Source organism: Aspergillus affinis (assembly GCF_023601865.1).
Source record: "Aspergillus affinis strain CMG 70 chromosome Unknown NODE_7_length_541545_cov_85_609384, whole genome shotgun sequence".
Lineage (NCBI taxonomy): Eukaryota > Fungi > Ascomycota > Eurotiomycetes > Eurotiales > Aspergillaceae > Aspergillus > Aspergillus affinis.
The window spans coordinates 78,061-91,082 of NW_026515788.1; the positions used below are offsets into that span (position 1 = coordinate 78,061).

The window sequence follows — 13,022 nt, forward strand, 5'->3', positions numbered from 1 at the left end:
CAATTAGCCTGAAGAACCTCGTCTTAGCGTGATCCTCGCCTTGGCAGAGAGGGGGCTGGTGGACTTTGGCGGAATAATGCGAAAGATGGGAAGATGTGAGAACAGAAGGAAAGCCAAAATCTAAATTCTAGGGCAAATATGATATGTACCAAAATAACATGAAGTATGTCCAGTGCGGTCGATCTTGAAGGGTCCTGATCCATAGCATCTCCGCACATAAAACAACCAGAAGGTAGCAAAAATATGTCGGATTATTTATTCCACCAAGCAACAGGATTGAAACCAATGGACCAGACCAGCATAGGCAGAGATAGTATCAAAACTGCGAAGAACTCGCGACGCCGCCACAGGGACACTTTCGACTCCTTCTTGCCCGTCTCAAAGTCGTATTCCACCCATTCCCCCAAAATTTCGCGGACTTTGTGGCAGAGCCCATGATCGACTCGTTCGATTTCTTCGTTAATATCCTGCAGGACAGAAATGTCCGGTTCATCTGATTCGTGTTTGCTTTGGAAAATGGTCTGCGCAGCGTGTACATTGCTTTCAATGTCACTGAGCGAGCAGATTCCCAGAATAGTGTGGACGGAAACCCCATTATTGGACGCTCTGTTTGCCCTGGCAAGGGAGAACCGAAGTGCAAGGCCAGCCAAAGTCGAACCTTGCTTTTCAACCCAGTTTGAAGACTGCTTCACCACGCTGCGAAGCCCATCGGGCGCCGGGTGCCAATCCCCAAGCTTGCCGGAGGGCACGTCGCCAGCTCGCAATAGACCCGATGCCAGCGGACTCGAACTGCATATCGTAGAGACTCCGGCACCACGCAAGGCAGGGATACCATACCGCTCCAATCGGGTGTTCTGCAGGGTCATTTGCGCCCAATTCTGTACAATGTCGAGGGGTCGATTGTATTGTTTCTGGACGGTATGTGCAATGCGCACCAGACGGTCTATGGAATAGCCGGAAATACCCACACATCTCACTTGGCCTTTTTCGGATAACTCGAAAAGGGCACCAACGGCCTGGATGGCTTCCTCCATCGAGACAAATTCAACGTCGTGGCAAAAAACAACATCCAGGTAGGAGGTGCCCAGTCGATCTAATGACCTTTGGACCGACTTTTGAATACACTCCGCGGAGTAATCAAACTGGTCGGCGGATATTCTGCCGGCTTTGGTCATCAAGATATAATCGCTGCGGGAGTATTTGCCGGTCACTTCGGGGCTGGCAAGTGCTTCACCTAGTAGTTGCTCGGATGGCTCGTAGTACGGTGACGTATCAATTGCTTTCATTCCCACGTCGAACGCCCGACGAATAATCTGCGGAATTGGAATGCTCTTTGGATCTGGATGGATTTGGTAACTAAACCCAGCACCACCGAGAATAATCGGGGGAAGCTTCAGTAGGCGGGAATGGTCTGGCGCGTCCATCGTGCGATCGGGCTGGTCGATTTCCATGATTCCTCGGCGTGTATCCCTGACCCGAAAGGTGATTTCTGAGGTGTTATAAAAGCTGGAAAAAGTTCAACCTTTGCAAGTGAGCGCCGGTGTTGTTTATCACACTGCCGGACCGAAAACGACCCCGCCTGCAGGGATTGCCTGGAATTGACCGATTCGTGGTGGATCAGGAAATGTAGGTCCGAGATAGCGGTGTTTCCTGCCGCACTAGATGTGACTGCTCAGGAGTACTTGATTAGCGTGCTGGAGGTGGATGGATGAAGACCGGATGAATTACAGAAGGCTGAAGAGCGCGAAAGTCGCCGAAGGATCGGGGAAATGCGCCAATCCTGCCTAAATTGCACGAGTTGAGGCAATTAAGCCGAGAAATCACCCTATTGGTCCCCGCATCCCCTCCCCGCCCCATTTGGGGTTGACGCCATTCATACCTTTATAGTATACAAGGTACTCTTAAGGTGGATGTCTATAAGCCCCACAATGATCATAGTCTCGATAGTTCGCTCGACAGAATGTAGATTGCCGAGCTAATACCAGGAACGGACCGTTTTTTCGTGTTCACAACTCGCCATTTCTCTTGGGCAGATTTCAGTCACTTATTACAAGACTGGATGACTGGGTCTATCCTTCGATTCGGGTGTGTGTTCGAAAACTCTTAAACCTACTTCCAAAACCTGACGGTCTCGAACTCAACAATCGTCTTCGGCATGATCTCTGTCAGGTAGTGGTGGGGCTTCAGGGCATACCACCTGATCGGATTTCTTTCGACTGGAGAAGATTAGGCTGGTTTAATCGTTTCCAGGGCCTGGTCCAAGGATGGACCGGGGAAAAATGGGGATTGGTGGCCATTCACACCATATATGCGACCCTTATCAGATGGAGAAGTCAGGGTTTTTTGGACTTGCGTAGGTTTTAAAGCCGGCAAAAAGACCCATGCATCCTTGCTGACAGTTTTCAGACGTGCGGTGAAAGCCGATCGGCTGCAGTGCCCTTGCCCTTTGCAAATAAGCTTTCGCGAATAATCAAGAATCCCATGCCAGCGGGTGAGACGCCTGGCAGGCATCAAAGTATGCGAAGTCAGGGCTCTAGCAGCTCGTCACCGTCGACTGCGAGGAAACGTGCGAGCCTTGCTCAGCGTGTGGAGATTCTCACACTGCGAGTTCTACCAAGTAAGTAGCAAATAGGTCATGGCCATACGACGCCACACTGATCAACCACAATGCGAAAAGTTTGATGACTCGGAATATGCTCTCCGAAAGAGAGATGAGTGTCCTGACATACACAACCATGACTATGACTACAATCCAAAGCCGATGCATGGTATTCCCCCCATATCCGCTCACGAGTTCTACTCGCGATTCTATGCATGCTACCGACCAGACCCATGGTCGGTCCACTTCTTCCATCGATGTAAAAGAGCCAGTTCACACTCATGTGAAATTCTCGATATGCTGCCCAAAAAAAAAAAAAAATACGAGCTGGAAGAGGGTGGTGATCAGCGAGAGGCTTTTTGGGGGATATATGCGCGCGAGATGCCCTGCTTTCGGGTGGTGGTCATCTATAACGTTCTCTGCATACTTTCTCTCTTGATATTTTTCTTTTTGTGGCTGTTCCCACTGGGTCACGGTGGAGACTTGGAAAGCGCTGCTGTGCCGTTGTCAAGCATGCTGGGGATGGAGTATCTTTCTTGGAAGCCTGCATGGCGGTAGAGCGGGTATCATGCCGTAGTTGGTTGAAGGCTGGAGATGTCAGGCACTAGATTCATCATTCTTCTTCTTTTTACCACCGAGAAGGAAAAGCGATAAGCATTAAGCATTAAGACTCGACCGGAGTATCTTCTTTGCTAAACATAACAAACATTGTATACTGTTTTACACCCCTTGTCCTACACGAAATATGTTCCGTACCTGATATCAAACGTGGAATCTTACAGTGCAGGAAATAAACAGCGGTAATTTCTGGAGTCTAATTAGGAGAAGCAATACATGTCTAGATTTCTCTGTAGTAATGCAGACATTAACAGCGTCGTCGAGAGATATTTATATATTGGACTTGGGCTGTTGCCTTCTTCAAACTAAGAGTCTTCTTTTAATTACAAGAGGGCTTTCGGGTGATTTGTGACTGCATATCATTCTATACAAGTAGAATATAAAGAAGATTGCGAAGCTACCGGAAGTGGAAAAGTTTGAAGAAGACTGGGAGGAATTTATATCCCGGTACAAACAAGATGGGATGTTGACCAAAAGTTAATGTCAATTGAAATGGCATTCAACACACAGTACACTGAATATTATTGGATATCAACTCCTATACAAGTTTCAGGATGATGCATGATGAGAATTATATTGTCATTGATTGGTGTTGAGGGTCCTTCGCGGCCTGCTTGATTGCCGCCTCCGCGACGGAGCGGTACCGAGCGCAGTACTGAACTAACCGCTTGACTCCTTCATTAGGAGTGCTAAGAATTAGAGATGAGAGAAACTCTTCCACCTGTGATATTAGTTTCATGTCGTAGACTCGAGAAGCCTCATTGGGATTGCGCAGGATGCCGAAAGAGAGGGTTTTCGACGCGACCATCGCATAATGGATGAGAATTCTTCAATCACGTTTTTGATTAGCATGCTAAACCTATTTGATAAACTGGGCGTTGCTTTACCCGGTTGTAAAGATGTTCCCTGTCGGCATGTACTTCATCAGATGGATCGAATCTCTCGCTGCTCGAGCGCAGAGTGACGCCGACATGAATACGTTTGAATTCGATGGTGGAGTTGTTGACGTGAAGAGGCCGATTTTCTGCGTCAAATCCATTCCCTTGATAAGTTCTTGAGTGACGATTAGGCGATGCATTGAAATTATGCAATTGAAGTATGAGTAATGCGCTAGGAGAAGGAGCCCAAGCTCTGGTGACTCGGGTAATAGCGAAGGGAGCCGAGAGTCTGGTTGATATTGGGATGGAATATCTGCTTTCCATCGTTGGAGCTCCTCATCTAGCGAGGAAATCGCAGCTACTGTCTGGGCGAGAGGTCTGTCTGTGGCTGCAGCCGAATAGAGGCGCTTGTAAACATGGCCTTTGATCACGGCAAGTTTGCAACAGGATCGGAATACGTTGAAACTCTCTTGGCCATCCTTAGTGGGTATCAGGCCAACTTTATCGGCGGGGAATTCAGCCGGTAGGTTTACCGCAATGTCTTCGTCCCTCTGTGAAGGAACACATCCAAATCGAAGTGAAATCCTAGAGTATATATTAATGTGGATCTTCGGTTTAGAGTGAAGGAAACCTGATTTTGGCATACTCTCGATCAATACTGTAAGAAATCCAGAAAATTCTCCGTCTTTGCTCCAGTTCTTCAGGATCCAATGCCAAGCTGTTTTCATCGGTTCTCTCTAGCCCAATCTGATGACCGATATTAATGGCAGTCGAGATCAAGAAGCTGCAAGGTCGAGCGCTTGGAGTGCCCAGGAGGAAGAATGTCTAAAAAGAATAACACAACTTAGAGGGTGGTTTTGATAGGGTAACAGTAATGCCGAACGAACTGTACCATTCCGATAAGCGCCTGAACAGCCCACAGATCAGGTGCACCGAGGCAAATCTCGGTCAAAGCCCCCAGGGCATTCTTAATGAAATGCCAGCTTTTTTGGTGATCTGGCTGTGCCACACTTTTATCTTTGATACGCAGGATGTACCCCATAGCGAGAACAACGTTGATGCACGCCCAGCGGCTGGGAAATTGAAGCATAGCGTTTAAATCTTCACTTTCGAACATTGATAGAAGCACCAAAGGCTGAAACAGCGGGCAAAGGACATTTACGGTTTGTAAATAGTCATGAAGTAAAGACATGGCTTCATCTTTTCGGGGCAGGGGATGGAAAGCTTTCCTGGGACATGTCTCGGCGAGCGGGCTGCTTAATGCGCTGTGGCAATGATGATCTAACAGTTCCAAAGATTCCAACATCTCGGGGTTTTCTTGGACATGGCTGGCTTCGTCTCGCGAGAGTATTGTCGGCAGATCTGTCTGGGATCTTAGTTGGTCGTTCTCGCCCAGATTAGTGAATCACCCACCTACAAGGGTTGGCTTGTGAGCGAGATATTGTGGAACAAGATAAGATGCTAGAGAATCTAATAGGGAGTTTTCTATCTCGGGTGAGCTCGTCATGTTTGATTCGGTATATTCAGCTGGAATGGCAGGGGTGCGCTGTCGATGCATTTCTTCTGCGGACCCTTCAAGGTTCAAGGCATGCGTGGCGTGATTCAAATAATTTCCGCCATCGGAATACGAAGAACCCGACCCATTTTCTAAAACAGAGAGATCAAGCCCCAGATGTTGTAGACATGTTTCCATTCGTTGCAGGTTTGATTCGAGACGATTGATCAAAGACAGACTGCATGGCACAAGCGAATCATGTTAACATTCCTCGGGATAAAAGCAATTGGATCGGCGATCGTATTTCTATAGTTACTTTTGTCTTGTTTGTCTGACCCTTCTATTCTTTCCGACTGAACGTGGGTTCACGCCTCTCTCGCAATGAGAGCATCTCGGCCTGCCGTCGGCGTCGCATTTTGGTTTCCTGCGTTGACATACATCACAAGTCTCCAAATAATCACTGTTAGTAATGATAGGGAAAAAAATCTGCCTGGGTAAGAGAGTAGCTTACATTTGGCTTTCCGGGGCTCATCTTGCCGCATGAATGAGATAGATGAGGTGGAAGTGGGCTGTTGCAGGCACTAGGGGGACATTTGACAGCTGATCTCCCGTCTAGTCTATACCTTGGGAGGAGTGCTGGTGGACCCGAGATGACCATACACGTATCGGATACCGGATGCTTTTTGGAAATGATCGGGATAGTTGTATTAACACAGTAAGATACATGGCAATTGCGGATAATCTTAATACATACGTGACAATGTTTGACGGCAGTACGCTGGGGGCACTGTATCTTACCACGTGAGGTACCTCAACCTTAAGATGGCACTAGACCTGATGGGTATCATTCATGGAGTCGGGGGAAGTTTGAATGAATGCCTGAGGTGTTTCTGACTTCACCGGGTCCCTCATCTCCCGATGCCCCGGGGAGGTACAGACATCCTATCCCAGGATGCACCTGCTATGTCATTTTCATTTCACCCGAGCTTTTCGGCCAGAACAATCCGTCAACATACGAATTCTCATGCATTCTCTCCTCCGGGAAGCCGGAGCCATGCATATCTTGTGTACGGAAGAAGAAAGGTTATCCAAGCCAGCCCAGCCCTCATTAGGAAGTCTCAGCCCTGGTATGAATCTGAACTTTTTCTTTTTCTTTGTTGACAGCCGTCGGTCCTTTTCTTCCTTTCCTGCTCCTAAGAGTGGCCCATATCTTACATGCCAGTCTAGGATTTAAAGATCTCGACAGGAAGACCTCGAGTTGCACCTTCTCCCTTTCGCTTAGTATCTCCTATGTGAAGTACATGGACAAATACACCGTCGTTCTCGACACCTCCCTAGTCCTTCTAACTCCTAATTTACACATCTAAAAAGACCAAATACCACGTACCACCATGTCGCTATTGGGCACTATCAACCCGAATCCTCGTCGGTCCCAATCGGTGGTTAGCCATAATCTTCCCCCTTCACCTCACGATGACAATCCAGCCCATGCCTTACCGGAGGATCGAAGTCAGGAAAAATGTGATATCGAGACTCTACAAACGGAGGAGGTCGGGAGAATGTCTATTGTCAGCCATCTAGCAAGGCAGCTCACGCGTCACTCCACTCAATTCTCTGAAAAGGTCATCATCGACAATCCATTCACGGTTAAGGACCCGGAGTCTACGGTCAACCCGCACAATCCAAATTTCAGAGTCAAAGACTGGCTGAAAATGTTGTTGGCGGTCAGACATAACGAGCCAGAAAAGTATCCGGAGCGGACGGCTGGTGTTGCGTTCAAAAACCTCAGTGTCCATGGATTCGGCTCTCTAACGGAATACTAGAAAAATGCACTGAACATCCTGCTCGAGATTGGAACCGTTTTCCGCCGGCTAGTTGGACTCAAGATGCCAAAGATTCAGATCATTCGCGATTTTGAGGGGCTAGTCAGAAGTGGTGAAATGCTAGTTGTCTTGGGAAGACCCGGTAGCGGTTGCTCAACTTTTCTCAAAACGATTGCTGGGGAAATGAATGGGATCCAGATGTCAGACGCATCGGTGCTGAACTACCAAGGTACGTATTCCTTTATATCTTGGATCTCCTCTCACGTGGAATAGTACCCCAAAGAATTAGCTGACAAGGTACGAAAGGTATATCTTCTAAGCAAATGCAGAAAAACTTCAAAGGCGAAGCGATCTACTCTGCCGAGACAGAGATTCACTTTCCCCAGCTCTCGGTTGGTGACACCTTAACCTTTGCCGCCCTTGCAAGAGCCCCTAAGAATCGGCTTGGTGGCGTGAGTGCCAAAAAGTACGCAGAGCACATGAGAGATGTGGTTATGACTATGCTTGGGCTGAATCACACTATCAACACCCGTGTTGGCAATGACTTCATTCGGGGAATCAGTGGCGGCGAGAGAAAACGCGTTAGCATCGCAGAGGCAACTCTAAGCCAAAGCCCGGTTCAATGTTGGGATAACAGCACGAGGGGTCTTGATAGCGCCAACGCATTGGAGTTCTGTAAGAACCTTGCTCTGATGAGTCGGTATTCAGGCACAACCGTCTGTCTCGCTATATACCAAGCATCGCAAAGTGCCTACGACGTTTTTGACAAGGTGACTGTGCTCTACGAGGGACGCCAAATATATTTTGGACCGGCATCCGAGGCTAAGAAGTTCTTTTTTGAGACGGGATTCGACTGTCCAGAGCGCCAGACCACTGCAGACTTTCTCACGTCGCTCACTAGTCCTACGGAGCGTTTAGTTCGACCAGGGTTCGAAGGATACGTGCCTCGTACCCCGGACGAATTCGCGGCAATGTGGAAGAAAAGCAGTTCTCGTGCTCGACTTCTTAGAGAAATCGAGCACTTCGAGGCCCAGTATCCCATCGGAGGCTCTTCTTATGATACATTCGTGAAAGCTCGCCAAGTGGTACAAGCGAACTCACAACGAGCCAAGTCTCCATACACCATTTCAATCTGGAATCAGATCAACCTCTGCATCAGCCGTTGTTTCCAGCGTCTTCGTGGAGATTTCAGCTTGACTGCAAGCTCTCTGATCGGAAACCTTATTATGGCACTGATTCTTGGCTCGATTTTCTTTGATCTCCCAAACAACACCCTCAGCTTCTACTCTCGCTCAGCTTTGCTTTTCTTCGCAGTGCTTTTAAACGCATTCTCCACCTCCCTTGAAATTCTCACCCTGTATGCGCAGCGGCCAATTGTGGAGAAGCATGCGAGGTACGCTTTTTATCATCCTTGCGTGGAAGCTATCTCGTCTATAATCTGTGATGTACCCTACAAATTGATCAACTCAGTTACTTTCAATGTACCACTCTACTTTATTACAAACCTACGACGTGATGCCGGGGCTTTCTTCACCTTCTGGATTTTTTCTATTGTCACATGTTTCACCATGTCAATGGTTTTTCGCACCATCGCCGCCTCATCGCGCTCACTCTCGTCGGCCCTCGTCCCTGCCGCTATACTAATATTAGGCCTGGTTCTCTACACAGGATTCACTATACCCACAAGAAATATGCTTGGCTGGTCCCGCTGGATGAACTATGTCAACCCAATTGCCTATTCGTTCGAGAGTTTTATGGTTAACGAATTTGCTGGCAGACAGTTCCCATGCACAACCATTATTCCATCAGGAGGGCAATATAATGCAGTTCCGTTGAACCATCGGATTTGTTCTACCGTTGGTGCCGAGCCTGGTTCCATGGTGGTGGATGGGACACGGTTTCTCGAGCTAAGCTATCATTATAGCCCGGCGCACTTATGGAGAAACATGGGGATTATTCTGGGGTTCATGGTCTTCTTCTTCTTTACATATGTCCTGGCGACTGAGCTCATATCGGAGCAGAAGTCAAAAGGGGAGGTTCTTCTGTTCCGCCGTGGCCACCAGTTGAAGCATCCTGATAGCGAGGATTTGGAGATCTCCTCGCAGCCCTCGGGGACGGCGGAATCCGCCTCGTCCACTCCTTCTGAGTCTGCGGACATTCAAAAGCAAACCTCAATCTTCCAGTGGGAGGACGTCTGCTATGACATCAAGATCAAAGGAACCCCGAGAAGAATCCTGGACAACGTGGACGGTTGGGTTAAACCTGGCACCTGCACCGCATTGATGGGTGTCTCGGGGGCTGGTAAAACCACATTGCTTGATGTTCTTGCAACCAGAGTGACGATGGGAGTAGTCACTGGCCAGATGCTTGTTGATGGGCACCCTCGTGATAGTTCTTTTCAACGGAAGACGGGCTATGTACAGCAGCAGGACCTCCATCTAGCAACGTCGAATGTTCGCGAAGCCCTTGAATTCAGCGCTTTGCTGCGCCAACCTGCCCATCTCAGCCGCAAACAGAAAATTGACTACGTTGAGGAAGTGATCAAGCTTCTGGGTATGGAGGCTTATGCGGATGCAGTGATAGGTGTTCCTGGGGTAGGACTGAATGTTGAACAGCGCAAGCGGTTGACTATCGGCGTCGAGCTTGCTGCGAAGCCGCAGCTTCTGCTTTTCCTAGACGAACCTACTTCGGGTTTGGATAGTCAGACATCCTGGTCCATCTTGGATCTGATCGATACATTGGCAAAACACGGCCAAGCAATCCTCTGTACCATACATCAGCCTTCCGCAATGCTGTTCCAGCGATTTGACCGTCTTCTTTTCCTTGATACAGGGGGCAAGACCATCTACTTTGGTGAGATAGGCGAGAATTCATCCACATTATCAAGCTACTTTGAGCGCAACAATGCCAAAGCACTCCAAATGGGAGAGAATCCGGCAGAGTGGATGCTAGAGGTCATTGGGGCGGCTCCTGGATCTCACAGTGATATTGACTGGTTCAAGGTGTGGCGAGAGAGTCCGGAATACGTTCAGATGAAAGAGCATCTCGCGGAATTGAAATCTTCTCTGTCTACCAGACCACGGGAGAAACTTGACTCAGAAGTTTTTCGAGAATTCGCTGCACCATTTCACGCTCAACTATGGGAATGCTTGGTCCGCATCTTTGCTCAGTATTATCGCTCGCCCACTTATATTTGGTCCAAAGCCGCTCTATGTATTTTCACCGCCCTTTACATCGGATTTTCATTCTTTCAAGCGAAGACATCTATGCAAGGCTTGCAGAACCAAATGCTCTGCATGTTCATGTTATTAACTATCTTTGGGAATTTGACCCAAATGATAATGCCCAACTTTGTGACTCAAAGATCGTTATATGAGGCTCGCGAGCGTCAATCCAAGGCCTATTCATGGCAAGCCTTCATAACCGCCAACATTATTGTTGAACTACCTTGGAACAGCCTCATGGCGCTTCTCATTTTCGTGTGCTGGTATTATCCGATTGGGCTCTATAACAATGCGAAGCCAACCGATGCCGTCTCGGAAAGGGGAGCCTTGATGTTTTTGCTGATCTTGACATTCCTCCTTTTCACCTCTACGTTCGCCCACATGGTGATAGCAGGGATTGAACTGGCCGAAACCGGCAGCAATGTTGCCTCTCTATTGTTCTCCCTTTGTCTTCTCTTCTGCGGTGTACTCGCTACAAAAGAGGCATTACCAGGATTCTGGGTATTTATGTACCGCGTTTCGCCGTTTACCTATCTAATCTCTGGGATGCTTTCAACTGGTCTCTCTGGGACAAAGGTCACTTGCGAAGAGGTTGAGTATTTGAAGTTCCAACCGCCGGCGAACCAAACCTGTCAGGAATATATGAATCCCTTCCTCGAAATTACTCATAATGGCTACCTGAAGGATCCGCAAGCCACGTCCGAATGTGCCTTTTGCCCGATCAGCGAGACCGATGCTTTCCTACGGGGTATATCGAGTGAGTCCTCAGATGCGTGGCGGAACTTCGGCCTGATGTGGGCATATATTGCGTTCAACGTTGTCGGGACAGTCTTTATCTATTGGTTGGCTCGCGTGCCCAAAAGTCAGAGGGTTTCGGATCCGCATAAGAGTTGAGATGCCTTCGTTCAAACTTGATTTTCCGTCCCATTTACGGATTCCCGATATCACGCGTGTTTCCGCATGTTACATGGTTTTATCCATTTTTGCTGCAATTCTATCTACTATCTCTTTATTTATCTTTTCGGTCATCTATATCCTTCTAAATTTGAATTGTCTTTGTTAACCAAAAAATTCTCAATCGATTGCTAGTCAGCAAAGTAGTCCTATGTAGATGTAGCAGGCGAATTGATCTAGAAAGACTCTTCCAAATATGGAGATCATGAATACTTTGCTTTGGACTAACACCTGACTAAATCTTCTATTAATAATGACTAACATAATTAACTACATTTTTCCTTACTTAACAATGCTCATCTAGCCCCTCCACTGATAGCTACGAAAATTGCGTATGAGGAAATGCCCAACAATCGACTTAACCATTATGCACGCTCAACACCGGCTACTACTAGTGTTACATCCGAGACAACGGCAAAGACCGAAGCAGAAGACGAAGGCCGAAGAAGAAACACACACCGAAGAAGACAAACACCGAAGTGGATATAATCGAAGAAGGTAACCACCGAAAAATGAGGTTCTGTAGAAAAAGGTTAGCCCTACTTCCTTATCTTTCTTCCCTTAACCTTTAAAAGCATAAATACAGATCGATCTCAAGCCATTTATTATCATCATGGCTAGATGCCCTGGCATCACGGTCTGGTACGAAGGACATATCTTGTGGGTGGGCGTTGAAAGGAGATAAAAAAAGGATTAGGGATGACTGCTAGTCAAGTGGACGTAGATTTTTTTTCTGTGAATATATGCAGGTAGAGGTAGGCAAAGACATGATCATTCGGTGATTGCGATGGTGAATCTATTGGAGGTGAGATGCTTGGCTGGCCGGAGACCCATGATGTGCACTAAGCCATTCTGGGGCTAGTGGACCTAACTGCAATCCTAATTTTTGCCATCAATCATATCCTGGTCCAGGCATCCTGTCTGTCGATCTTGGTAGATCTTTAACCTATTTTTATCACTCGATTTAACTGCTATGCATCTGGACATGTAAAACATAACGCACGTGCCGCTCTCAATGTGGAGTGAAGTCCTTCTCTAATAAAGATTTTATCGTGCTTTGATCGGGATCTGGCGTTGCGTTTCTATCTCTATTGTAAGTTTTGTAACTAGGATGGCAATGTACGCAATATTGAGGAACGTCATAGCATAGCCCCCCCAAAACAATTGAATATAAAGAGGATGGAATGCGTGGGTTGAAAAGAAAATGCGCTCAGTGAATAATGAACGAGCCATTCGATTGTGGAGATGAGGAGAGACAGAGAAGAGAGAAGATGGATAGATATAGAAAAAAGGCATATACAGAAATCGTATAAGATGTACACCACACCGTACATCCAGTGTACGTATACAATACCACCTATACATGCAAAAGAATCCAGGAAATGAAGGAAAGAGAAAACGCCATTTCGCCACGCAACTGATGGGACGTGA

The 13,022-nt window shown here is 47.5% G+C and overlaps 3 protein-coding genes across 3 annotated transcripts; 1 reads left to right on the forward strand and 2 right to left on the reverse strand.

The window, feature by feature from the left end:
• Nucleotides 1–251: 251 nt before the first annotated feature.
• Nucleotides 252–1,424, reverse strand: KD926_010314 (Aldo/keto reductase; the record flags this gene model as incomplete). Its single annotated transcript, XM_053095788.1, has 1 exon — nt 252–1,424. One exon carries the CDS (start codon nt 1,422–1,424, stop codon nt 252–254), a length of 1,173 nt encoding a protein of 390 aa, XP_052959972.1.
• Nucleotides 1,425–3,788: 2,364 nt separating this feature from the next.
• KD926_010315 (fungal specific transcription factor domain-containing protein) lies at nt 3,789–5,788 on the reverse strand (the record flags this gene model as incomplete). Its single annotated transcript, XM_053095790.1, has 5 exons — nt 3,789–4,044; nt 4,105–4,680; nt 4,742–4,920; nt 4,988–5,457; nt 5,509–5,788. The coding sequence occupies 5 exons, from the start codon at nt 5,786–5,788 to the stop codon at nt 3,789–3,791; spliced, it is 1,761 nt and encodes a 586-aa protein (XP_052959973.1).
• A 1,193-nt stretch (nt 5,789–6,981) lies between these two features.
• KD926_010316 (ABC transporter CDR4) lies at nt 6,982–11,531 on the forward strand (the record flags this gene model as incomplete). Its single annotated transcript, XM_053095791.1, has 3 exons — nt 6,982–7,284; nt 7,414–7,642; nt 7,720–11,531. The coding sequence occupies 3 exons, from the start codon at nt 6,982–6,984 to the stop codon at nt 11,529–11,531; spliced, it is 4,344 nt and encodes a 1,447-aa protein (XP_052959974.1).
• Between the last annotated feature and the right edge of the window lie 1,491 nt (nt 11,532–13,022).